The sequence below is a fragment of the Lynx rufus genome, unplaced genomic scaffold (assembly GCF_022079265.1).
Source record: "Lynx rufus isolate CCGP_SWC_20201006 ecotype Redwood Valley unplaced genomic scaffold, mLynRuf1.p SCAF_3, whole genome shotgun sequence".
Lineage (NCBI taxonomy): Eukaryota > Metazoa > Chordata > Mammalia > Carnivora > Felidae > Lynx > Lynx rufus.
The window spans coordinates 152,993,292-153,020,291 of record NW_025814845.1 but is presented as its reverse complement, the minus strand read 5'-3'; the positions used below and the strand labels follow the sequence as shown (position 1 = coordinate 153,020,291).

General features: G+C 47.6%; 2 protein-coding genes across 4 annotated transcripts in view; one reads left to right on the top strand and one right to left on the bottom strand.

Moving 5' to 3' along the window:
• Positions 1 to 1,713: 1,713 nt before the first annotated feature.
• Positions 1,714 to 11,073, top strand: PNOC (prepronociceptin). The gene is made up of 2 exons (XM_047090418.1): positions 1,714 to 1,839; positions 10,669 to 11,073. Exons 1-2 carry the CDS (start codon positions 1,714 to 1,716, stop codon positions 11,071 to 11,073), a joined length of 531 nt encoding a protein of 176 aa, XP_046946374.1.
• A 5,363-nt stretch (positions 11,074 to 16,436) lies between these two features.
• The window catches only part of ZNF395 (zinc finger protein 395), a 44,062-nt gene continuing 33,498 nt past the window's right edge, over positions 16,437 to 27,000 (bottom strand). For all 3 annotated transcript variants that reach the window (XM_047090942.1, XM_047090941.1, XM_047090940.1), the window contains 6 exons: positions 24,334 to 24,569; positions 23,769 to 23,869; positions 22,755 to 23,031; positions 21,328 to 21,420; positions 20,344 to 20,447; positions 16,437 to 20,043 (listed from right to left, as the gene is read on the bottom strand). In XM_047090942.1, the coding sequence (XP_046946898.1) occupies positions 19,932 to 20,043; positions 20,344 to 20,447; positions 21,328 to 21,420; positions 22,755 to 23,031; positions 23,769 to 23,869; positions 24,334 to 24,569 (923 nt within the window). In that variant the 3' untranslated portion in view covers positions 16,437 to 19,931. The remainder of the gene's footprint in view (positions 20,044 to 20,343; positions 20,448 to 21,327; positions 21,421 to 22,754; positions 23,032 to 23,768; positions 23,870 to 24,333; positions 24,570 to 27,000) is intronic.

Here is a 27,000-nt window from a genome sequence, read left to right as displayed (position 1 = left end):
TTGGAAAACTGTCATTCATTTAAAACCCATCTCAAATGTCACCTCTTTGACTCAACAAACACTAGGACGCCTGGGGGGCTCAGCTGGTTAAGTGTCCCACTGCGGCTTAGGTCATGATCTTACGGTTCATGAGTTTGAGCCCTGCATCGGGCTCTGTGCTGACAGCTCGGAGCCTGGATCCTGCTTCAGATTCTGTGTCTCCCTCTCTCCCTGCCCCTCCCTTGCTCACACTCTGTCTCTCTCTCTCAAAAATAAAGAAACATTAACAAAATAAAAAACAAAACACTGATGGAGCATTTTTTAGTGGACATCCTCTTGGTAGGAGATGCTTGGATGACACACAAGAAGGGCTGGGGGAGTCTCCCAGTATGGCCATTGGGTGAATTCAATTGCAGGATCCCCTTCCTTCTCTTATTGACCCTCTCCATTCCACATCCATCTTCTCCCAGGGCTTCCCGGACTTTAGCATGTGTATGGATCCCCTGAAGATCTTGCTAAAAAGGCAGATCAAATTCAGTGGTTCTGGGTTCGTGCCTGAAATTCTGCATTTCTAGCAAGACCCCAGCTGATGTTGATGCTGGACTGCAGACTGCATTTGAGTAGCAAGGCTTATACATTTTCTTAGTTTTGTCTGATGAAAAAGCAATCAAGGCGATAATTTTTATTTCTCTACGCTGGACTCTGTTGAGGTAAAATTTACATATAGGGAAATGCACACAGGTTTTAGCAAATGTATACCCCCCCTGCGACCTATACCTCAATCAAGAACATTCACAACATTGCCAGAAAGTTCCTTTGTTCCCTTCCCATTTAATCTTCCAAATACAGATGTTTCTACAGGGACCCAAAATGATGCAGTCTAAGGAAATAGCTTTTTAATTCAGGAGGCTTGCTCACAGGATAAATTTAAAGAGGAACAGGAAAAACCGCACATCTTTCAGGCCATCCTACATAAAAATTATACACTACTGGTCCAACTAATAATAATTTGAGCTATTATCTTAGTGTCTTTGTTCATTTTTCAATAAATAACTCCATATACCTGGTCCTGTGTTTTGGATGGCCTCGCAGGGTGGACATACTGGCCCTGTGCTCAGGAAGCAAGCTCACCTCTCGTAGGGGAAACAGACAAGGAATCTGGGAGCTTCCTGGAAGAGCAAATTCTGGGATGTGGGGCTTTCCTGGCTGAGGCAGGGAAGGCTGGGGAGGAGGAGACAAAGGACACGAGTCATCCATGAACCTTACTGCACACGTCTCACTCATGCACGGCACTTTGCCAAACCTCCTTACGGATCTCATCTCTTCGCAATGGCCCTATGACGAGACAGGTAGCACTATCCCCCTTTTACAGACATGAAAACTGAAGCTTGGAGAGGTTGTCTTACAGCCACAAGTTAGTAAGTTGCAAAGTGAGGTCTGTAGCCCCCTGGAAGTGCTTGTGCACGTCGAGGCCAGCTAGGTGGCAGGAATCACAGGGGTGCTCCGCCTAGGATCCCAGACACTCACCCCTGCATGAACGGTAGGCCTAGCCGGCAGGAGCAAGCCTCTTGTATCCTTGACAACCCGCTCGCTCCTGGGAGGCGAATCTTGGGCCTGGCACCGTCCCCTCTGGTGGCATCCCCTGTGTGAGACCCCCCCCAGAAAGGCTGTTCTAATTGCGGCGCACCCTCACTTCTTTTAGTATTTTAGCCCCCTGCTTCCTGCCCCTGCACCATGAAAATCCTGCTTTGTGACCTCCTGCTGCTCAGCCTCTTCTCCAGCGTATCCAGCAGCTGCCAGAAGGACTGTCTGACCTGCAGAGAGAAGCTCCGCCCAGCTCTTGACAGCTTCAACCTTGAGGTAGGCCATGGAACGCCCTCCGCCCTCCGTCTTCTTCTCCCTCCTTCCTCCAACCCAGAATGAGAAATTAAGGCCTTGCCCAGGGGGCATGTGACTCACCTGGTGCCACGTGGTCGATAGGAAACAGAGGCTGACTTTAGCATCTTCTAAATGCAAACTCTGTCATCTTTCCCCTTTTCCACTTCAAATAAAGACCTGCCTGTGCTGCCATTTTGTTCCCCTTATTAAATAATGCATACTCACTTTAGAGAATTTGGCAAATTCAGAGAAGTGTAACAGAAGAACGTTACTTTAATCCCACCTGTCAAAGAAAGAGTCCTAGTTTTTCACTTGCTACATTATACCAGGATAATTTCCTCATGTTATTAAACATGATTTTAAGTTCTTTCTTTCTAGGAATACAGTATAATTTGTTTAACTACTCCCCTCCTGTTGAACATGTCCGTTGCCCTCCATTTTTGATATTATAGATAATTCTACAGTGAATACCCAAATGCTCTCTTATATTTTAAATTTTGTTTATATTTTAAATTTTGTTTTGGTTTTTGGTTTTTCTAGTTTTTTTTTTAATGTTTTATTTATTTGTGAGAGAGAGAGAGAGAGAGAGAGAGACAGTGCAAGCGGGGGAGAGGCAGAGAGAGAGGGAGACATGGAATCCGAAGCAGGCTCCAGGCATTGAGTTGTCAGCACAGAGCCCGATGCGGGGTTCAAACTCACAAGCCATGAGATCATGACCGGAACCGAAGTTGAACACTTAACCAACTGAGCCACCCAGGAGCCCCTATATTTTAAATTTTTAATTTGAGGTTCTAATCTGGCATTAAATTTCTTTTCCTTAAATAAACTGCTTTCTCAACTGCTTTCATGTCAGCCTAAAGAGTTATTCCTCTATTAAATCCAATATAACTCAATCATTTTTTCTTTGTAGTCAAACTTCTTTCAAAAGATGTCATAATTCAAACTCCTCAACCGTTAAAAACAACCAAAAGTAACTACTGCTCCTTAAGGCGAGTGTACAAATATAGAACACATATTTACATTGGGCTAGCTCACTAATGATGAGCAGACACAGGCCCTACAGACCCAAACAGCAAGCTCTTCCCTCGCCTGCTCAGTGGGTTTCTACAGCATCATGAAGAGCATCCCCAGATGACCCATCCAAAGTTGGCCCGTCCTCATTCATCCATTTTGGTTTTCTGTATGCTGAGCACAGGGCCAGGCCAAAGGGCCAGGAAGCAGATGGATGGAGTCTGCAACCAGTGGGAGAGAAGATCCCACAATCCCTTCAAGAGGGCTTAACTACTGGATGCTGGGGAAGCACAGACAGTGGACCCCAACCCAGACTAGAAGGACAGACAGGACTCTTGAAGGAACTGAAGTCTCTAAGGAAACCTAAAGAATGGGAGCGAAGAGGCAGAGAGAGGGTCCCAGGTGATAGAGAGAGTGGGGAGTACACGTTCAAATGCCTGTGCCAGAGGGAAGTGGCATTTACGGAACTGAGAAAAGCTGAGTTTGGCTGGAACACAGAAGGCCCACAGGCTTTTTCCGTGCAGCCCAGAGAGGCTTAAAAGCTCATCTAAAAAAACACTTTGCCCTAGTCTTAGTAAGGAGAGCGGCCAACTTGGTTTACATGTAAACCAATGATGAGTTGATTAAGCAATAATCTGATCATCTCCACACTGCTAAATTCTCCATCTGCAGCCTAGACAAGACTGAAAGTTATGCACAACGCTGGAATCTCCAGCTTTCATGGCAATGCTTTGTTTTCCCCCATCAAAGAAAGCATTAGGACTTGAACAGATATCTGTACACCCAGAGAGTAATCTACACTTGCAGCCCTCACCCCTTTGGGCTGCATCACTTCTTATCTGCTCTCTCAGATGTCTGGAGCCAATTTGCAGGTTTCCTCCTCCCTGCCCTCTCCCAGTCAACTCGGTGAACTCGCCTAGTTCTCTTCCCCATTCCATTTTTTATTACCTCCTGGTGGGTTCCTGTTCCCCTCCCCACCCTCTAAACCTAAGTGATCAAGATTCAGGAATTCTTTCCTCCCCATACTCTCTCCTTCTGAGATGCCATCCCTGGACCCCAGGCTTCAGTTCTCCCCAGGCTGTAGGGGACTCCCAAAGGTACACGCCTCACCTCCTCTCTGCTAGGCTCAATCACTTTTCATAGTTCCTGGGAAATCCCACTTCCCCTTCCCGGCCTTGCTAAGGCTTCAGGAACTTGCCCCACCATCTGGCACATGCCTCTCCCTTCATCTTAATCCAATACCCCTACTTCAAAACTCAGATTGGGGCGCCTGGGTGGCGCAGTCGGTTAAGCGTCCCACTTCAGCCGGGTCACAATCTCACAGTCCGTGAGTTCGAGCCCCGCGTCAGGCTCTGGGCTGATGGCTCAGAGCCTGGAGCCTATTTCCGATTCTGTGTCTCCCTCTCTCTCTGCCCCTCCCCTGTTCATGCTCTGTCTCTCTCTGTCCCAAAAATAAATAAACGTTGAAAAAAAAAATTAAAAAAAAAAAAACAACTCAGATTAAATTTCACCTGTGAGAACACTGTGCTGATTCTCCACCTGCCCCCAAGAGAGCCAGCCCCTCACTCCTTTGTCTTCTAACAGTTATCCGTATCTGCTACTCTCTCACCATAACGTGTGAGCTTCCTCTTCTGATTGTCCTGGGTATCCCCAGCATGCAGCACTGAGCATGGCACAGAGCAGTACTCAATAAACATGTCCCATGGAAACTGTAAAATTGCAAGACCCTTAGTCTCCTAATAGGTCCATCCACTGCAGACGCTGCCGCGTTTTCACACTGGTGTCTTTCAAAGCCATTAAAGAATTTGTTTTCATTCCTCCATAGCATCTTAAATCTCTGGGGTCCTGAAAACGCTGTTAGATACTTCTTTGAAACAAGTTAAAATATGGCCAGTTACAGCCTCATGGTTGAGGGATAAATGCTTCAAAGTGCCTGCTGACCTTCAGAGGACCTGACTGCCTGGCTGTTTTGCCTCTAGTTTGTATTCACTTTTAACCTATTTTTAAACGTTTGATGAAATGCCTAGAATGTTGGCAACCACACCTCACTTCCAAATCTTGCAACCTTTTTCCACTCTGTGAATTATGGGGGGTGGGGGGAACTTAGATATTTCAGCAAGGGTCACCTTCCCAATCCCTCCACTAAGTTATGTATTACTGAGCGATTCCTAGGACCCCCTAAGTTCTTGGTTTTATCAAGAAGTTCTGCATTTCTCATTCCAGGTCAATGGTCCAAGTATGGCTGGCTTTTTGTTAGACTATAATTTTGGTCAGTAAATGACTCATACACTCAAACCCATTGCAATATCTTGGGCTCCTTCCACCTAATTATGAATGGCACTTACCCCCTCAGCTAAAGTAGAAAAAACAAGATTCGCTGAGTTGTTTTAGAGACAAAGGAGAAAGTAACCCTCAAGGTCTGGGGAAATTTATCTAAAACTCCCTGGAACTTGATTAATAGAAAAAGAAACTAACTTCTCGTAGTGCTTTGTATCTTCATTACACAAAAACTCTTCCTAGTTAATTTGCAGTAAGAGTTCCTAGCATGTTTTTCTTTTGCACTATTCATCTGCTTGCCAATTCGTGTTAGCCCTCAGATATTCTACAACAACCTCCTAAAACAAATAGCTCCCAAATGTCTCTTGGTCAGAGGCGATTTGATTCTTTAGTGGCAGACGCTTGACAATATCAATGAGCTTCCTCGTTTCCTTCCAGTGGGCTCATGTGCCTATTTCCCTAATGTTTGATCTCAGATGTCCAAATGGCCCTTTGCTCAGTTTCCCCACAAACCCAGCTTTACAGATCAATTTGGCACCAGTCTGAAACTTTCCAGATGCTCATCCACACTCTGGCTTAATATAGAAATGTCATCAGTGTGGGCTGCGAAAATGTGTCCAGCTCACTTAAGAGGCCATTATCCAATCTCTGGAAAGAGGCTGGTGGGTCCCTTAGACCAGAGTGTTAGGCATTAAGCTCATATGCCCATCTGGCGCCACAAATGCTGTTGTGAATTTGGATCCTCCACATTTGCCCCAAACCTTCTCCTAAATCAAGAGTTGAGATGATTTTGTTAGTACCTAATGCATCTAACAGTATGTTGAGTCTCTGTACAACCTATGCATCTGGTTTGATCATAGAATTGCATTTTCTCTGATTGACACACAATCTAATTACCATCTGGGCTTAGCAACCCAGGGGCTCACAGAAGATCTAATAGCCTCTAGGTTTAACAACCTCCACCTGTTGTTGTAAACTGAAGGCACAGAACAGTTCAAAAAGCATTTGGGGCTCCTATACTGTGAGGATTGGACCAAGTCTGCTCAAAGTCCTTGTTGGTGCCAAAATTTGACACTTCTGCTGGCTTTGCCAATACTATTCATGCTTTCCCTTTTATCCTGGAAGGTAGGATTCCTCAGACTCACCACTGTGGACATTTTAAGTTGGAGAATTATTTGTCATGTGGGGCTGTCCTGTAGGATGTCTACCAGCATCCCTGACCTCTACTCATGGGATAGCAGTAGCATCTCCCCCACCCCCACCCACCATATGACAACCAAAAATGTCTCCAGACATTGTCAAATAGCTCCTGGGGACAAAATTGTCCCCAGAGACACCCACTGCTATACAGTAATAACCCAATAGGATTTTGATCTCAAAGAACATCCTACAAATTGGTTCTACCTAGTTTTATTCAAAATATTTCAGGAGCAGGCTAAATACAGACCCCAGTAACCCTTTCTCTGAAGGAGACTCTGACCACTTCCATGATGACACCTTCCTCAGAACAAGTTCCAAAGCAGGATTTCTCACAGTCCAGCCTCCAAATCACCTGAGTGTTTGTTAAAAACACAGATTCTTGGGCCCCACCCTTGGCTTACTAATCAGTGTCTCCAGGGGTGTAGTTTAAGAATTTACATTCTAGGGGCACCTGGATGGCTCAGTTGGTTAAGTGTCTGACTTCAGTTCAGGTCATGATCTCGTAGTTCATGAGTTGGGCTCAGGTCATGACTTCACAGTTCACGAGTTCAAGCACCACATCAGACCCTGTGCTGACAGCTCAGATCCGGGAGCCTGCTTTGGATTCTGTGTCTCTCTCTCTCTGCCCCTCCCCTGCTCACACTCTGTCTCTCTCTCTTTCAAAAATAAATAAAAACATTTAAAAAAAAAAGATTTTGGATTCTAACAAACCAGTAGCAATTCTTAAAGAACACTCAAGTTTGCAGGTACCATTGTTTTAAACTCTGCTATCCCTACCTATGGAAGTTGTCTATCATTCTTTCATACCCAGTGACATTGTGGGTGTGAAAAAGTTGGCACTGATGATATTCGTTCTGTCAGCATCTCTGAGGAAAATCTAAATGGCAAAGACATGCTCAGAAAGCCCACGACTTGTGTATCAACAGGGATCCTTGTCACCACCTATGGCTAGCAGGGGGCTGTGGGGGAGGGCTTGGCAAAGGGTGCACCTTGGAAACCTTATCAGTGAAGAGGAGTGGCACTCCCACTGGATACTGTCTCTTTCCCTACTCTGACCCAACAGAAAATGAGCAATTTTCCCATTAGAACGTTACCTTTGGTCTCACAAGATCCTTACTCTTGCATTAATTTCCACCAATTTGTATTGCAAGCACACAGAGCTCCTGGGCTGGAACTCAAGACATTTGGTTTCTTGTTCAGGTGATACGTTGTCTAACAGTATAGTTTTGGACACATTACCGAATCTCATCATAACATGCAAACATGGACTACGTCAGTGGTTTCCAAACCCAGGCAGATATCAGAATTACCTGAGCTTTGTAAAAGTTAAGTTTTTTTTTAAATGTTTATTTATTTTTGATAGAGAGAGACACACAGAGTGTGAGTGGGGGAGGGGCAGAGAGAGAGGGAGACACAGAATCTGAAGCAGGCTCCAGGCTCTGAGCTGTCAGCACAGAGCCTGACATGAGGCTTGAACTCATGTACGGTAAGATCATGACCTGAGCCAAAGTCGGACACTCAACCGACTGAGCCACCCAGGCGCCCCTGTAAAAGTTAAGTTTTAAATGCCAGTGCTATTCCTCAGGAATTTAACTGGCTTTTGAATTCTGTCTTTTTTAAAGTTGAGATGATTTGGGGGTACCTAGGAGGCTGTCGGTTGGGCGTCCAACTTCAGCTCAGGTCAGGATCTTGCAGTTCATGAGTTTGAGCCCTGCATAGGGCTCTGTGCTGACAGAGCACAACTCAGAGCCTGGAGCCTGCTTCAGATTCTGTGTCTCCCTCTCTCTGTCCCTCCCCTTCCTCCCCTCTCAAAAATAAACATTTAAAAAATATTTTTAAAGTTGAGATGATTTTGATTCACACCCAGACCAAGCAGAAGGGCAGACTTAGGGTAGTGAAAGTCTATTGGATGATTAAAAGTAATACTGGATGATTAAATCCACCTGCTAGTAAGAGGACATAAAGTAACAGTGGCTCAAAAAGGACAGAGATTTGATTCCCTATGCAGAAGTTGGGAGGTGGACAATACAGGGTTGGTATTGTGTAGCTCCTCCACATCACCCATGTCCCAGACTCCTTCCCTTTCTGCTTTATCTGTATATGGCTGCCACCCTCACATGGCTTCCATACCCTGAGTCACCTCATGGCTTCAAGATGGCCAGTGGAGCACCAGCCAAAATGTCCACATTCTAAGCAGGAGGCTGGAAGAAGGGGAAGAAGAAGATTAAAAAAGGATGCTTTTCTCTGATAAGTCAGCCCCCTACTTTCCTCAGAAGCCTCACTTGGTCACTGCCATTTATATGTCATTGGCCACCTCTGGCTACAAAGGAGACTGAGAAACATACATGTGGCCTTGGGCAGGACAAGTGTCCTGTTAGTAAAGGTATCCAATGCGCATTGGCAGTCTCTACCCCAGAAGGGAAGGTAGGCTTCATTCTTTACAAATTGTGTTTTAAGTGCTAGTCAGACACTTTGGTGGAGATACCAGACAGGGATCAGAGAAGTGTCTGGAGTTCGATAGATATCAGATGCTGGACATATAAACCTGGGATGCTCTAGATGAAATGACCATGATCACAGAAATGAACAGTCACCAAGAGGTAGATTATAGAGATGAGAAGAAAGAATCTTAAAGATAGAACACAGGAAGAAGGTGCATAGTCTGAGAGGTGAGTGCAATGTCAGAGAATTTGGGGGAGGGTGTGGTGCACATTGCCAAATGCTGCAAAGTCAGAGAGAATGAGGGCTAATTGGATCTGGTGACCAGAATTCACTGGTGGTCCTGAAGAAGGCAGTTAGTGGAAGATGAGGGTGGGAAGCAGATTTCAAGGACATGAGAAAAAAATTGAAGATGCTGAGATAGAAGCATGAGTGTAGACCACATCTTGGAGAAGCCTGGTGAGGACAAAAGAGAGTCAGGGTCAGGGGTGGCAAGGGGTTGCGAGAGAGGTAGGATTGGAGGAGACATTTTCTAGGGTTTGGTGGAATGGCCGTAAGGTCTGTGATATGCACATCTCACTCCTTGGTTAGGGGTCAGGTTGGAAACCTTGCTCGTATTGGCATCTATGCCTCTCTGAACACCGGGGCGAGGGTTTTGCTCCCCAGATAGGGGGTACTGGGCACACACACCAGTCTTCTGATGTCCTGTAGCTGTCCAAAGAGAAGTTGCAGTGGGATTTTCACAGAGAAGCATTCGAGGTGAAGCCAAAACAGCAAACAGTAAGAAAAATTTGAGGTAGACGCTTCCAGAAGACCCAATCAGAGACAGGAATGTGGGAGGCAAGGCCAAGGCCAGGATCAGTTAGGAGGGACGTGGAAACAGCACGGTCAAGCTGTTGGTCTAGAGTAGAAGTGGGAGACACCTGGAGAGACAGAGTAGTGCCCGAAGTTCCCAGGGGCCTGGCAAGTCTAAAGGATTGCATCTGATGGCCCCTCTTCCCCACCTGGAACCCAATTGCCCAACCTACCTTCATCTCAAAGGGTCTTGACCCTCATTCTCTAGAGCTGATGCACAGATAGTATAACTAGAGTATGTGGGATAAAAAATGAACAACACCAGGGTTCATCTTAACACGGTGGCCTTAAAATAGCCTTGCAGATTTCAGCACATGCTTTGACATCCCCAATTTCTTAAGCCAATCCAACCTCTCTCAAGCCCAAAAAGAGAATAAAATAAAATTCTTCTTTATGGGTGCCATGAGTTGTGTTTGGCTTCAAAAACTCAACGAGGGCTCTGTGTGTAGTTTGGGGCACTCATTCTGCATTAACTTTCTGTGTCACCTGGGACAAATTAATCTCACCTCTTTGAGTCCCAGGTTTCTTCCTTTGTGACATGACAGAGCTTGGCCAGATCGTTTTCTGTTTCTTTATAACTTGGAAATTCTGTGAACCTAAGTAACTACTGAATGGTGACTTAATAAAGAGATGCTTCTGAAGCATTTGTATTGGTATCGATGTAAATTTCGTATACAATAAAAAGACTACTGGCACACCTGGGTGGCTCAGTCAGTTAAGCGTCCGACTTCGGCTCAGGTCATGATTTCACAGTTCATGGGTTTAAGTCCCACATCGGGCTTTGTGCTGACAGTGCAGAACCTGGAGCCTGCTTAGGATTCTCTCTCTCTCTCTCTCTCTCTCTCTCTCTCTCTCTCTCTCTTTCTCTCTCCTCTCTCCTCTCTCTCTCTCTCTCTCTCTGCCTCCCACTCATGCTCTCTGTCTCTCAAAAATGAATAAACATTAAAAAAAAAGAAAAAGACTATTTCTTTGGACTAATATAATAGGCATTCCTGATCCTCCTCCCTTCTCCCACCTCTGTCTTTGCAGGTGTGCATCCTTGAGTGTGAAGGGAAGGTCTTCAGCAGCCCTCTCTGGACTCCATGCACCAAGGTCATGGCCAGGGGCTCCTGGCAGCTCAGCCCTGCTGACCCAGAGCACGTGGCAGCTGCCCTTTACCAGCCAAGCGCCTCCTCCGAGATACAACTGAAGCGAATGCCTCGCATCAGGAGCCTAATCCAAGCCCAGAAAGGGACAGAGCCCGGCATGGATGAGACTGGAGAAATGGAGCAGAAGCAGCTGCAAAAGAGGTTTGGGGGCTTCACTGGGGCCCGGAAGTCGGCCCGGAAGTTGGCCAACCAGAAGCGGTTCAGTGAGTTCATGAGGCAGTACCTGGTCCTGAGCTTGCAGTCCAGCCAGCGCCGGCGCACTCTGCATCAGAATGGTAATGTGTAGCCGGAAGGGGAGCCCCTCCCAGCTGCACCATCCACTTCAACCCATGAGTGAGTTGGGCACGAATGAGCTGGGGGCCAAAGGAAACCTTATATACCCAACTGTCTTAGCCTTCCTCCTGGGCCTGGAAGCACATTAGCCCCCAGCCACATACACACACCCTACACCACCTCAAGGTGTTCAGCCTCTGGGAGGCAGGGGAAGTCAATTCACCTCCCTGCCTCCTACCCACCCTTTCTCTAGGGAGCAAAGATTTTCTTGGGATTACTCCTTAAGGCTGACCACTGCCATTTAGAGATTGGTTACCATGGGGATAATAGTAGCATGTTAAGATAACTAATTCCTCTATAGCTCTCCAGCAGCTCAGTTACTATGGGGACAGTTAAGTGGACCAATCCTCCTATCCGGTTGCCATAACAACCATTCAATTCACCTTTCCTCAGAGACTATCTCTAAGAACCAATAGCTAAACCTACCTTTAGCTATCCACTGCCTGATTTCTGTGGCTGTGCTGTTGCTATTTCACCTTCAGAGACAGCTTAGCTATCTCCTCCTCTACCCCCTGTATCTCAAGGTGCCTGGATTCCACAGAAAGCACTACACTTTCCCACTCTCCCCCATCAAGGAGTTCTTGTTAGGACCAGGAGTTACACTTTCTGCTTTTCTTTCTTCCACTTGCCATCTGTCCATACTGCCACCTTGCCAGAGATGGACTGATTTGTTGATGTCAATGGCATCATTACTGAGCAAGCCTTTGAGGATTTGGCCCAACTGACCCAGTAGTTTTAGAACAGAGACTAAGAGATCATCATCTTTCCTCACTTTCTTCCCAGAGGCCATTTTTGTTTTATTTTGTTTGCTTGCTTGCTTTTATTCCTCTCTCCGTCCTGGCCATTACTCCCATGGGAATGCTTATACAGGTACTAAAATACATATCAGATAATAAACATCAAAAACCCTAGTTTATTGCCCAGTCATTACAAACTCCACTTTCCTCAGCCCATCAACCTGTACATAACTTTGAATAGCATAGGAAACTAGCACAGTGGAATTTTCTGAAAATCTAAGAAAATCCCACCCATCAAGCATATGTGCCTTAATTCATATTTGGGATTCTGATTATCTTCAGAGCCTCATACCTCTTCTCTAACAGTCTAGAAACTTGCCCTAATGGAAAGAATTAACCAGTTGGTCAAAAACATTCCCCAAACATTACCCAAGTGGGGGGGGGGGGGTCCTCCCTGACTCAGAAGCATAAAACAAAAAAAATGTCTATATGTGCTGTTTTGTTTTGCTTCCCGTATGTCAAAGGTAGGCAGATCATTAATAATCTTGATTCAAATGGGGCGCCTGGGTGGCTCAGTCGGTTAAGCGTCCAACTTGAGTTCAGGTCGTGATCTCACGGTTTCTGAGTTAGAGCCCCATGTTGGGCTCTGTACTGACAGCTCAGAGCCTGGAGCCTGCTCCAGATTCTGTGTCTCCCTCTCTCTGTCCCCCTCTCCCATTCCTTCTCTGTCTCTCAAAAGTAAATAAATGTTAATAATCTTCATTCAAAGTATATTAATACAAATGTTAATCTTTGGCACCCACACTTCAGCATGGAGGCAGCCCACATAGCTCCTTGCAGGTAATCTGGTTTGCAACAGGCCTATTGCCAAATACAGACATATGTATTAAGTTGTGAGGAGAAGCCTGCCCTGTATATTTTAGCAGAATGACTAATTTCCGAAGGCCCTGAATTAACCCACGCCATTTTTGAAGTCATACTCTTGGATCCTTAACCAACACCGTATTTCTTCCTAAGCCATATTTGCACATTACCTAACTCAGTATATCCTTCAGAAGTGGCATGGATTGAATTCTTTCAAATCTCAGACATTTATTCTTCTTTAAAGTGGCTCTTAAGGGACACTGAGGCTCTTGTCTAATTCTGAACCACAACCGTTTTCTTTACCTAAAGACAGTTTAAAATCAATTACATTAGCAGGAATCAACTTATTTAAAAACAGAACAAAAAGAAATGATTTCAGCCCCTATTCAGGCAACTGATTTTCCTAATTTTCTATTAAGCTTCCCGCTGAGAGGCACTGAAACATAACTGGCAACTAGCCTCTGTCTGCTGCTTTGCTCAAGATACAAAGTTCTTTTTTTTTTTAAATTTTTTTTTTTTTTTTTTTCAACGTTTATTTATTTTTGGGACAGAGAGACACAGAGCATGAACGGGGGAGGGGCAGAGAGAGAGAGAGACACAGAATCGGAAACAGGCTCCAGGCTCCGAGCCATCAGCCCAGAGCCTGACGCGGGGCTCGAACTCACGGACCGCGAGATCGTGACCTGGCTGAAGTCGGACGCTTAACCGACTGCGCCACCCAGGCGCCCCAAGATACAAAGTTCTTGATGGAACCATTGGAAACGTTAACCAGTTCATGTTGGGTATTATTGATTGTTCTCCTTCCTCTTACTGTAACGATCTCTGAATTTCCTTCTTGCACACATTCATGGTAGCTGAGTTCCAATATGGATACGTACTTATGAGTCCACAACAGGCAGCTTAAACCTTGTCTTCACTCACCTACACGTAGTCCAGCCAGCCCTACACATGCCTGAGATTTCTCCATCTTGGGGGATCCTGTTGCCAGGGCTGTTCTGGACTTCTGAGATATCCAATACTAATCTATACTTAGAAGGTTAGAGGAAGTAGGGCCACCTAACACCGAAATAGGATAAAGAGCCCTATTTAGAATGCGTAATGATGTGTTCGGAAAGAGGGACATGGCGGTCCAGTCCTAGACAGAACTGCGAAAAGGGGTATCTACTTACCATCATTTTCCCTGTCCCCACACTACTATGTCTTATGCCCCCATGCCCTAACCGTTGTAGACAGTGGAAAGTGAGCAGATTCATTCATGGTGAGGAATTAGTGAAACTTGGTTTAAAGAGCCATAAATGAGAACACTATTTAGCCTCAAGAAATGAATTGAATTACTACATATGGATTCCAAATACTAGGGACAAGAGAGCTGTTTCTGGGCATGGGGCCTATGTTATGCCTTTCAAGTCCCAGCCCACAGACCTCCTCTTTATTCTGTGAGTCCTACCGGTAGACTCAAGGTGTATAGAAGTTAGGGAACCCTACTTGCTGTTTTAGTGGCTATTTATTCCATTGATAAGCTTTTTATTGCCTCCCTTCTATTGCTCAGTCACCAGGACAAATAGGATTGAAAGGTCAGGAAAACTACTGAGTTTGCCATTTTAATCATTTCTGTCTCCCCAGGTGTCCGGGTGATCCCCAAAACAGCATGTCTCCAGCCCCAGACCTGCCGGCTGGGAATCGGGATTCCTTCTTCCCCAAGACACTGAGGCAAGCTTGGCCTCCAGGTCTCCACCCCAGGGTGGAGACCCTCCCAGTCTGTCTTTCCCTCCCCACTCCCCCACCCCGCCCCCATGGCATGTTTCATGATAATCTTGTTGCTACATCAGAGTGTATTTTTGTAATTCCTCCAGCTAACATATTGACAGCCCCATCTTTCCTTCTCATTTCCCTCTTTCCTCTTCCAGGGGTGGGGCAAAGGAACAGGAAATCAAACCCGGGGTTTTGACTTGTCACTGCCATAACTTGTTTGTAAAAGAGCTGTTCTTTCTGGCTGATTGTTTTAAACAGATATTTCTCCATTAAACTTCTACTCAGCAAACAGTTAATAAGTCGGTTGGCTGTATGTACGTCTGAGGAGTCTGAGAAGCCCAGACTCCAAACACACCATCAGCACTGCCTCTCTTGGGAAGGAGAAGCAAAAAGCACATGGCTCTGCTTTATATAAAGCACAACGGGCAAGAACACGGAGCATAAACACTCCGACTGCACTGAATCTCTAGCAAGTGCATGAATGAATGAGCGGGGAGGGGAGAGGCAGGGTGCTCAGAACCTCCGGGTGCCTGTCAACATCATCGTTGGGGCGGGTTGCTGGTGGAGACACAGAATCCACCCCCAGTTTCTGACTCAGAAGGAATTTGCATTTTTAACAAGTTCCAAGTGATGCAGATCTTGCTGTTTTGAGACCACTGGATTAAGACATGAGGAAAAGGGCAGAGCCTAGATGAACTCACTGATGTCATGTTTATCTCCAATTTAACACGAAACATGTCAAGGTGTAACTGTCAGGCGAAGAAACATATGGTGCACCCAGACAGGGCAATTGAGGAGACTCAAATGTCTAGAGTGTATACTGGGTGATGGGAAATCAGTCAGGAGGGTAAGGAGCTCTGCTGGGGAACTGGAGAGCCCTGCTGAGCTCTCAGTAGGGAACCTTAGCCATTCAGACGCTGCAGGAAGGGCTAGGTGATGCAATCCCCCAATTTCTCTGTCCTCCAGCCCTTCAAACCCCAGTCTGTCACCTGTGGGTCAAACCCAACTAGAAGCTGGAAAGTTAGGGAGTCTGTGCATGCAGCCATAAAGGTGAGCCTGGGAAGTACAAATTGAGAATATGTAGCCCAGAGTCACAAGTGATGTAGAGGAGCTTGGGCAAACGGCAGTGGAGCAATAGATTCTACTGGGACTTTTCTTGGGAGGCAGGGGACAAGGGAAAACGGGGCAAAAGAAGCCCTGTGCTCTACCACGAGGTAAGGAAAATGGCCACCCCCATACCAGCTTTACATGCTGCTGGGCTTGAGTGATGTAATCCAGCCCCTGGGTCTAGGGGCACACCACTCTCACCATCAGGGCCTTTTAGGGGTCTCCAGATCCTGCTCCCAGAGACGCCTATGGTCCTGGAAGCTAAAATTGCTTAAAGCAGCCCCAGTGCACAAGGATGGGAGTTTGCTCTCTGCTTCCCACGTAGGCCAGCTTTTAACTAGCCATTTGGGCCATCACAGTACGTGGAATCAAAGAACTCGGGGAGTGTCCCGTATTGTTCCCTGAAGTCAGAACCCATCCCATAAGCAGAAAAGGACTTATTTTTTCCTAAGTCATTTGCCAACTCCTCAACCAACTCAGGGATATAGCCAAGAACACGCTCCCCACTGTCAATACAAGCAGTATATAAAATGGTTCCTACCTGGATTACAATCTTAGTGCCGTTATTTCACAGTTTATGACCTGGGGTAAGTTATTTGACTTCTGTGCTTCCCTCTTCTCATCTGTAAAATGGGAATAGTAGTAGTAACTCTCTCATTGCATTATTTAGGTCAGCACTTGGTTATTCATGTATGCACTTGGCCTGGACCCTGGTCCCTATCGTTATTATAAGCTAATGAATGAATGAATGAATGTGTACGCTTTGCCCACATGCCACCATTTGTTTAACACCCAAGAACAACAGTAATCTTATCCTTTGTAGGGGGAAGGGGTAGAGGGACAGGCACACATTAAATCAGACAATGTACCATTTTATTCCTTATAAAATATATTTCATATTGTTGCTGTAAAAACATTACATTTCACATTTTTTTAAAAAAATTTTTAACAGTAAAAATAATACTTGGAAGACAGCTGGGGGAAAAGGCGCCAATAAGACAAATTCACAGATGGGATTTATCTCCCTCTTCTCTCTCTCCTTTTTTCCTTTGTTTTGTTTTTTTTTTTTTTTCTTTTCTTTTCTTTTTTTTTCTTTCTTATTTTTTTTTTTTTCTTTTTGGCCCCTGGTAAAGTCAGAACCTGGGAGGTCCAGAAAGTAACAGGACAGATTTCTTCAAACAAATCAGAGTTTCCACATCCAAATTAATAATGTCCTCCAAGGAGTCAAGCTATAGGCTTAGAATCACAATGTGGCTATCACTCAAAACGCTCTCTGAAATTACAAACCTGCTTTCACAGCCAGCTTAAGAACCACATAAATCCAAGCTATTTTCCTCACTGGTCCATCCATGAGCTTTGCGCCTGTGATCTCACTTGACCACAGACATCATTCACCAGACTCCGCACTGAATGAGCCTAGGTACAGATTTAGTATCATTAAGGCTATTCCAAGCAGGCACCACAGACTCCAAAGGTAAATTCCAAGAAATACTTTGAATAGGGTCAACATCCCTGGAATAAATGGGTTTCCCAACATCACTTCTTTCAAAAATCAGTCCTGTTAGTTTCAAATGCACTCCTGTGGCACCTGACCTATCAGATTCTGCTGCCCAGGTGGGCTGGGAAGCAGGGAGAGACACAAAGATGTAGAGAACAGGCAAAATTGCTGATCAGTTCACAAGCCACCCCCACCCTCCGAGAAGAACAAATGGGGCAACCCCAAGGACAGACCACATGTCAAGAACACAACAGCCACAAGATGGAGTGAGAGGGCAGAGGCTAGAGGAGGCCATCACCATGGAAAAGGAGAGAGGAGCAAATACAGATAGGGGAAAGCTGCACCAAAATAAAACATTAAAAAAAAAAAAAGCCACCTCAGTTTTTAAACTGTTTCATCCATTTCTTGTTTCTCCTCTTCCTTTTCTGCCCTGTGTACCAAGGACATGAGAAGCCTACCTCACTTAGAGGAAGTCTTGCTGTCCAGTTATATCGACACGGTCCAAACTGAGGGGAAAAATGAAAACAGCTTTTCTGAAGACAAGACTCAACAAGAGCCTGATTAAGAGAGGGGAGGACGCTGCTGGGCAGAGTCCTCACGTCTCAGAAGCTCCCTCCCCTCACCAAGAAGATCTGAAGATGAACGAGGGAAGTGAGCAGTCAGGACAATCCACAACCTGCCATCAGCTTTTAATTCTCAGGGCGGCAGAAGGGACAGGAAGAAGGACACTGGGCCACCTCTTGCTGGCCTGGTTTCTAGCTTTAGGGACAGATTCCACATTTTTTTTTACTAAGTTATAAAAATATACCCCATTACCACCAAAGACACCTATGAATGAGTGTCTTTCCCTCCATCACCAAACCCGGGTCACTATCACCCTTCACAACACCATGCTTCTAAGGTTGGCGGGTTTTCTAATACTCTGTGTGTCACAGATTGACAAGCACCTGCACAAGTCCCACATGCAGTGGCCAAAGGATCCTCAGTAGGCCAGTATCTCCACCTGGGAGTAAGAGAGGATGGCCTGGTTACAGCCAGGGGACGGACGCTGCTGCCCAGCCCCAGGATAGGTGGTCTGGTGGGATTCTCGAGCCCCCGACCTCAGGGATATAAGTGCAGTACTGGGACCCCAGACAGCTGGGCACCGAGTGGCCATGCTCATGCCGGCCTGACGGACTCCCAAACAAGTCAGGCTTAAAAGAAAGGGGAGCCCCAAAACAAAACATGCCCTCCCTTGAGGTCTCAGCTTGTCTGGTCCTAGTTAAGCACTGATCGGCAGGGCCCCAAGCTCCCCGTCCACATCTCCCTCATCAACAAGAATAGTTTTGCATATTTACTTCCCAAGCAATGCAATCCAGGCTGCTCTCAGTTCTTCAGGCCTCCAGAAACGAGGGCTAAAGCACTAGGAGCTGCTAACCCAACCCCTCCTCCAGAGAGTTCTTCAGAGTTAACTTTCCCCCTCCCACCTGCAGGCAAGAAATGGTGCTCAGCAGATACCTCTGAGAAGGTCACACCACATCAAACTGACCCTCCCATCTCAGGAACTGGACCAACACTGATAAAATTCCAGAGACCTCCTGCATTGATGGCAGAGTCCTGTCCTATCACATTCTCCCAGGCCCTCTGACCCAACCTAAAACTCGGGAACCTGCCAACTCGCGCTCCAACATGGGGGCAAGCTGCCACTTACCTTTCTCTCTCCTTTTTTTATTTTTCTCTCCATCCCCCACGCCAGCCCCAACTGCAGCCTTCGGAGGGAATGGGAAAATCCCAGGTAAAGCCAGAGACAAAGGAACCTGCACAGGGGTGGGGGTGGGGTCTCTCACCCAAATGAAAGGGAACTTGAATCAGATAAAAGGCTTCTGAATACACTGGGAAAAGAAAACAAAGTGTTTTAAAGGTGTCACCTCCATAACTGGAGGGAGGAACATCAAGAGGGAGTTTATTCACTCAGGTAACAGCAGAGGGCTTTCACGAACACTAAAACCCTCCAATGTTTCCTCAAGGAACAGAGGAAAGAATGATCAAGGTAGTGTTTAACTGCCACATTTCAAAAAGTGAATTCGTATAGCCTTTTGGCTCAGCTATTTGGGGACAGTCTTTAAAAACCTATTAGTCTGGGCTTTAAGAAGAAGCCATACAATACTTGTTGGGATGCAACCCAACTTCAGAGAGAACCCAGATTCAAACAGTTGTCATCAAGAAAGGGTTTTCCTTTTACTTCCATAGAAGCTGCTCGGTGAGGACAGGCTCTCCCTTCTCCTGGATTCGGGTGGAGAAGAGGGGCTGGCTGCACCTTAAAAAGTGCACAGATACCCCCACTATCCCCCCACCAACCACAGCAGGTCCTGCTCTCGGAGTCATCAGCCAGAAACTTTTTTTCTTTTTTTTTTTTTTTTTTTTTTTTAAGAAAAGTAAATTCATCTTGCTCACAGTCCCTTCTGGAAGAGTTGAGAAAGCAAAGAATTCACCAACTCAGCAGGAAAACAGAATGAGCTGTTCCTTCTTTTGATACATGCAAACTAATCCCCTAGACAGAGACGTGGGAAAGAGAGGGTAATTAATTCTTTGGTCTCTGGTTCACTGCAGAATACCCTTGGTCAGTTTCGGCTCTCTCCTATTTTAGGGGTGCGGGGGGAGTATTTTCCTTTCTTCTTTTAAAAACTCAAATGTTCCCAAAAGGGAGGGGGGAAATGTTTTACGTATTAAACCTTAGCCAATAGAACCCAAACTCCCAATGTCCACTCTTTATCGTTTAGGTCTCTGCAGAGGGCGTGGGACGCGTCTGTCTTTCGCGGTCTGGCTGCCGGTGGGGGCAGGGAGCAGGGAGGATGAGCCGGTGGCAGGGCGGGTTCAGTCCAGGAAGCGCTGGCAGGCCTTCTTCCAGCGGCAGGCCGTGCACCACTGGTCCCGGTGCTCAATGCCATACACTTTGCGGCACTTCTTAGCCTCCCCACGGGCTTTCCTGGCAAAAAAGAGTAAAGAGGATACAGACACGCAGTGGTGGCTGCAGACCTGGACAGTGGCCAGGCGAGAGGCTGAGCAAACCAGCAGAGGCTGGAAGGGCAAGAGCCAAGGGGCCAGAGGAGCAAAGGCCTCCGCCCCTGCATCTACCCTCCCCTGCATCCACCCCCACCCCCTCACCCCCAGCCACCCTGGGGGAACTAACCCAGGAGACTAGGGTTGGTGGACTCAGAACCCACACTTATAGTGGGGACAGTGAGGACAGAAGCCAGAAGGGAGGCCACGGAGCAAACTGTCTCACCTGGCGCTGCTCTGGGCCCGGGGTGGAGAAGTAACAATCAGGTGGGATTTCATTGCAGGTGGAGGCTGCTGGGGCTCGCTGAAGCTTAGTGACCTGCTCCGGACCTGGCCATGGGGAGAGAGAGAGGCCGTAAGCACAGGCCAAGGGCATGAGGGCAGAAGCAAAAGGAGAGACAACCATCCCACCGGAAAGTCAGCCACACCCGCCAAGCCCCTCTTTGTGGCAGGAGGGCAGGAGGCCTTCCCTGGTAAGATATTCCAGGCACAGGTGAGCAGGGGCCAGGTAGGGAGAAAAGGCTGCAGAGTGAGGGACAGGCCTTTAAACCACATTTTGGAAAGAGTGAGTGCCCTGAACAGGGGAGGCTCTTGACCTGGCCTCCTGGTGGGCTGCTCCCTGCAGGTTTAGATGGAGTTACCACATGTGGGACGAGGGAGGGACTGTGCTGCCTGAAAGCCACCTTCAGGCACCCAGGTTTGACAATGTGTGATGCCTTCCTGTAGGTGATATTTAAGACCACGACCACTATGGGTGGTTCAAAAGGACATCTGATTTATTTTAGCTCAGAGGCAAGCCACCTAAGGCCACGGTCCTCCCAGTGCCCCCACTAGCACCCATCTTCTTTCATGCTCCTCCCCTCATCCTCCCCACCTCCTCCATATTCTCTGCCCTCCTCTCTCTCCACACTGAAACCTTAACGAGCACCCACCCACACTCAGAGCTCAATAGGGCACTGACTGCAGACCCGCCTGGTGACTTCCTAGGCAGTAAACTTGCTTTATCTGGCTTCTCCTCTGCAGACACACTCCTTGCACCTCCTAGGAGGGCTGTGACCCACTAGGGAGGGCAAGAAAGGGGGAGAGTGTATGGGGGCCTTCAGGAAGTTTGGGCACTGGAGGCAAGTGCAGGGAGATGGCATCCAGCACTGGTAACATGCGGACGCTTACCCCCAGGGGGGCCCACGGGTTCAGAGATAGGCACACTCACCGGAGAGAGGGAGGAGGCCGTGGAGGGGGCAGCAGCCCAGCTAATACTGGTGTAGATGTGTGGCGACACAGGAATCTGGAAAGATGGCAGAGCCTGCCAGAGACGAGAGCAGGTCAGCCTGGAGCCCAGTCAGGCAGCTAGCAAGTCCGCCCATGTTCCCTGCGACTTCACGGTCCGCCACAGAGCATGGGCCTCCAAGAGGAAAAGACGGGGGTGCACACGAATACTCTGCTCCCGGCAGAGCGAGCCCAACTCTGATACCCTCCTTAGTCCCTGGCTCCAGTTGTTTGCTGGATCCCTTCTCTGAGAGCTGGTCTTCAGGCCAGCCCCATGACTGAATCATCACAGTGGATTAGCTTCTCAGCTGGCTCACCTACCAAGAACATGCTACAGGCAGTTCCCCGAAGCAGTCCAAACCCTTCTGAGCACAGGTGGTGTTGCTGCACCAAGTATATGACGTCCCCAGGCAACCACTGGGAAGCAGCAACACTCTCCTGGATGCAGCTGCCCTCTGTAGGTCCCAACTTGCAGGGTCAGCCAGCTGCCCAAAGGGCCTCCTGAAGTTGGCCAAACATAAACTAACCAGGCAGCCACTCGTTCTAATGAGAAGGAGAGCTGGCTCATTTTGTGAAGGCTGTCTGACTGAGAGCACTGCTTCTTAATTACTAACATGTAAATCACCCTAGAGTCTGATAAAACCAAGCTGAAGGCATAAAAGGATTTTAAGGAAAAAAATGCCAGAAAGCAAACTGTGTGTTCAGAGTACCTATGTGGACCATCCTACATGTAACCCCCTCCATGACAACTTTCCCAGCTACGTGGGCATAACAGCGTGATTCTTCCTGTGCCCACAGCAATTTCTCATGCCTCTCGTAAGGTACTTTGACCACTCATTGTACTTAATCAAACTTACATATTCATTTCTCTCTCCAGCTAAACCATGCATTTCACAAGGTTGGTTGGGGACTATGTCTTATTCTATTTAAAAAGTTTAGCCCAATGTTTGACACACGGTAGGTATTCAAAACAAAGGGTGCTGGATTGTTTGTTAATGTAACACAATTTTAGAGAAGTTACAGATTTACTCTGGGCAACCCAACTGCACTATTCCATCCACTTTTATAACCAGTGATGTAACGATTCCCCAGTCCAAATCCATCCACCTGGTTACTCAGGGATTCAGCCAGATTCTAGTGACTACTCATGACAGCCACTGATGCAGAACTCTGGAATTCCCATATTTGTTGAGTGTGAAGCCATTTTTCTTTCCCTCTTTATAGAAGCTAGAGATCAGCAATTTAGCCAAAGGGCTCAGCCTTCGGTCAGGGTGGTCAGTGGCCTGTGATCAGGCTGGCCAGTGACATGTCAGACACCAAACATCCTTTACGGCCACACAGCTGAGCTCCCAATGTGCCCCAGCCTCATACCTGGTATGCATGGTCGGCCTGAATGTGCCAGAAGGAGCCAGGAGCTGACTTGCTGAGAGCACCAGAGGGCAGATAAGACTCCAGGCCAGGGTGTTCTGGGCCTGAGGACTGGGTTTTGGGAGGAGGTGGTGGGAGGAGAGCAAGGGGCGGGCTGGTCATGCTGGGGGTTGGGGCTGGGTCAGCTGTGGGGGCACCAGCGGCAGCTTCCTCCTTCATCTGCACCTCTGTGTAGTAGAAATCCTCCTCCCGCTTGAACTGGTCAGAGTCCACAGTGTCTCTGTGAGGGAAGGAGATGCAGTGAGGGTCAGGAACAAGTTGCCTTGGGAAACGCATGGCAGAAGAGGGAAGAGCACTTGCCCAGGCCCACCCCATAAGTCAGGGAAGGAGCCCGCGAGAACATCCAGAAGGCCCTGTCCTGGGACGCCAGAAGGCGTCATAGAGGATTATGTGCTTGAACACGGTTTTTCCTGGCACCTCAGGCTCCTCCTCTCACAGAACGTGTCTCTCTTCCTGCAACAGTCATCTGGCTCTGCCCCGGGATCCCTCCGGTCCCCACCCACCTGTGGTCATGCTCTCTCCACAAGGGAGAGGGCTGGGGGGTCATCTTCCACCTCCCTGAGCAGCTCTGGCTCCGGGGAGTCAGAGCTAATGGAGCCCAGCTCCCTGAGGGGAAGCAGGTGCAGAACCCGCAATGAGGTGTCGTCAAATTACCCAATTTCTACCCAGAATTCAAACATCTTGCCCCCTACAGTGAGGCAGGAAGACACGTCCACAGGATGGGCGGCGCTCCTTCCCCATGAATGGCGTCATCATTCATCATGAGAAGAGGGTCTTCCCTTCCAAGCACGGATCTCTTTCCAACAGGCTATTTTGCCAGACACAGGGGTCGGGGATAGGCACCAGGTGGTATTCTCAGCAAATCGTTTTCTCAGAACCATTCTTGGCTGTGGGTGGCAGGCTGGAGGAACACCCGAGTGGGTCTCTAGGCAAAGATGCCCCGGGCTTGATACCTACCCCAGGTGGAGGGCTTTGACGTGTCGTTTGATGCCCACAATTGAGCGCAGAACTTTGCCACAGTTTGGCCACAGGCACTTGTACATCACCTTCACAGAGTTCTAGGAGAAAGGAAGATGGGAGCTTCGGGATGTGCCCCTCCCCTCCCCGCTCCTCACCCTCATCCAGTGAAGACTTGAGCTGCCTTCAAACACAAGCCAACAAAAGGCTCTAGGGAAGGGATTCCCTGGGACCAGAGAAACTGACAGGCAGGGGCAGAGAGCCTGGTCCCAGGATTCGGTCCCACTGCCAACACCAATGCTTCGTGCTGTGGGTAAGACCCTGCCAGAGGCCCTTACACACAGGCCCTATGTGAGAGCAGCAATGAGGGCAGGGATCAGGGCAGAGGTGAAAAGGAACAAGCATAAAAGAGGAGGAGTGGGCTCCTGGGGATATCATGACGGAACAGAGGAACAAAGGAAAACTGAAATGGGATGGAGCCTGAGAACACCCAGGACCTGGGGGGCCCCCCATACCCTCCAAAGCCAGCCCCAAGCTGACGTCAGCCCCACACCACATCACATACCTTTCTTTTGCGTGGAGCTGGTTCATCCAACAGGAAAGCATCCAGATCGGTCTCAAATCCGTTATCAGTTTGGGGAGAACCAAAGGCATCCCCCAAATACTTGGGGCTGGCCTGGGGGTGGGGAGGTGAGGGCGTAGAAATGCCACTGCTCGCGCTCCAGTGCCCGCTGGTGGTGCTGCTGCCACTGTCCGACACATCACCGCTTTCCTTCCAAGGATCACAGGCCGCGCGGGAAACTGACCAGAGAGAAGACAAAGGGCGCTCACACACTATCCCCAGGCAGGGGACACCTCTGGCACACCTCTGTCTACACCAGATCCAGACCAACAGCCCCAGTCAGAGACCATGAAATTCTAGTTTGCAGTCTGGGTTCCTGAATCCAATTCCTGGCTCTGGCTCTGACTGGCTTTGCCGCTCCATGGGCGGTGGGGGGGGACCCTAAAACCTTTCATTTCTAAGCTCCAGTAAAGGATCCCTGCTCTGCACTACAGGCCATTTCCTACCACAGCCACGTTGGTAATCATTAACCGCCATACACACACTGTAACTTCGTTTTATGTGTTGTTAATAGAAAGATAACCTAACTAAAATGTATTTCTCACTTTATATGTTAAAAAGAAAAGCAGGGAGGAGAGTGGGGTGTGGGGAGAGAGAGCCCCTCTCTCCTGCATCTAGGCCTGAAAGGGTTGATGAGAACTTGCACCACAAGCCTGCTGGATCTCATGTGGGATCCTTCCTCCAGCAGCAGGGTCAGATGGCAAGGCTAACTTAAGGGCTTCTGGGCCAGGCTTTCTTGAAAAATGCCTTTCAAGAATTTAAACACAGGAAGGCCCTCAAAACCTGCACGTGAAAAAACAGTTGCACCAGCTCTTATGGCTACAAGAGGTGTGACATTTACTAGACTAGCTACAGCCTGGGTGACTCCTGCTTTTATCCACAAGCAGCACATCTGGAGAAGGAAAGACGAACTCCTGAGAGTTCGTTATCTTTCTATTAATAATACATAAAACAAAGTTGCAGTGTGTGTCTGTCGGTTAATGATTACCCACGTGGCTGTGGTAAGAAATCGCCAGTAGTGTAGAGCAGGGATCCTTTTACCAGAGCTCAGAAATGAGAGGTTTTAGGGTTCCCCCTGCCCCACCATGGAGTGGCAAAGCCAGTTCAAACTAATCACGAGTTGACGGGGAGGCCCTTCCATCCAACACAGCCCCGAACCCACTGCCCTGCTCCCAGTGGTGCATCTAGACAGGAAGAAGACCACAGGGAGACAGGTGCAATTTTCAGTTTATAAACTGCCTGTCTTCGGCGCCTGAGTGGTTCAGTTGGTTAAGCACAAGACTTCGGCTCAGGTCATGATCTCATGAGTTCAAGCCCTGCATGGGGGTCGCTGCTGTCAGAGCAGAGCCCACTTGGGATCCTCTGTCCCCCTCTCTCTCTGTCCCAAAAATAAATAAACATTTAAAACAAACAAACAAACAACTGCCTGTTGCTGCTTTAGATCCAACCTAGACTCTCCATGACTAGGCCATAAATCCAGATTAATTTATAGTACAGGAGAATGTGAAATTTTGAGACACAGAAATAGCAAGAGAAGGGGGTAGAAGGGAACTGTGACATGTGTCATATGATGGCCATGTCCCCTAAAGCCCCACCTGCTGGCATGGGTAGCCATTCCAAACAGCTGCCCTACCCTGGATTCTAAGGTCAACTACTACATCCCTTATGGTCAGGATAAAAACCCTAATGCTTTTCTCTCATCTTGCTCGATTCCCAAGCTCGATTAGCCTGCTTCTAGGCTAATCTAGACATTTGAAATTCCCAGCATTCCGTGTTTCCAAGGCAGGCTCTCCTCCAAATGAAGAGAATGGGATGGAGGAACTCCTCCCTCCCTAAGTATCACTGTCAAGTCTCAAAGCTATGACTTCTTGAAAACCCAGTTTGAAGCGACCCATGTCTTGAAAACATGCACATGTAGGGCTTGAAACAGGATAACCCTTCAGGGAAGAACTCAGAAGCCACCAATGGGCCAACAGGTCCAAGGCCCACACATGTATATCAGGGAGAGACAGGCCAGGGAATAGAATGCTGCATCTAGTGTGACCAGGCCTCTGGAGAAAAAGGGCAGGTCAAATGGCAGGTTCACCCTATAGTACAGCAGGCTTCCACACAGGAACTGCCCAAATGGCTCAAACACTGGAACTGGCAAATTGACATACAATGGGAGAAAAACAAAAAACAAAAGAAAAATGTAGTATCATACATTAATCTCTATGTTATAAGATAAACATAAATGATTCTACCTTAGATCATAAGATCTTCTAGGGCAAGGGTAACAGATTTTCTATACCATGAAAACAAAGCGCTCCTCTGCAAATGCACAGCTATGAGAGTTTACAGTGAATTTCTCAGAAATGTGTAGAATTCCCTCTGTTCCACACACATACACATACACACACACACACACACACACACACACACAGCCATCCCAACAGTACAGAGAACAAAGAGAATACGTGGTTTCTGTGCAAATAGTACCCATGATTATTACAGCAAGGCATAGACCTCACCTGGCAAAATACTTCAATATAATTAGCTGCCAAGGAACCTTATTTTTCCACTGACTTCAACCATAAGATCAGAAATATACTGTAATGGAAAAAAAATCTT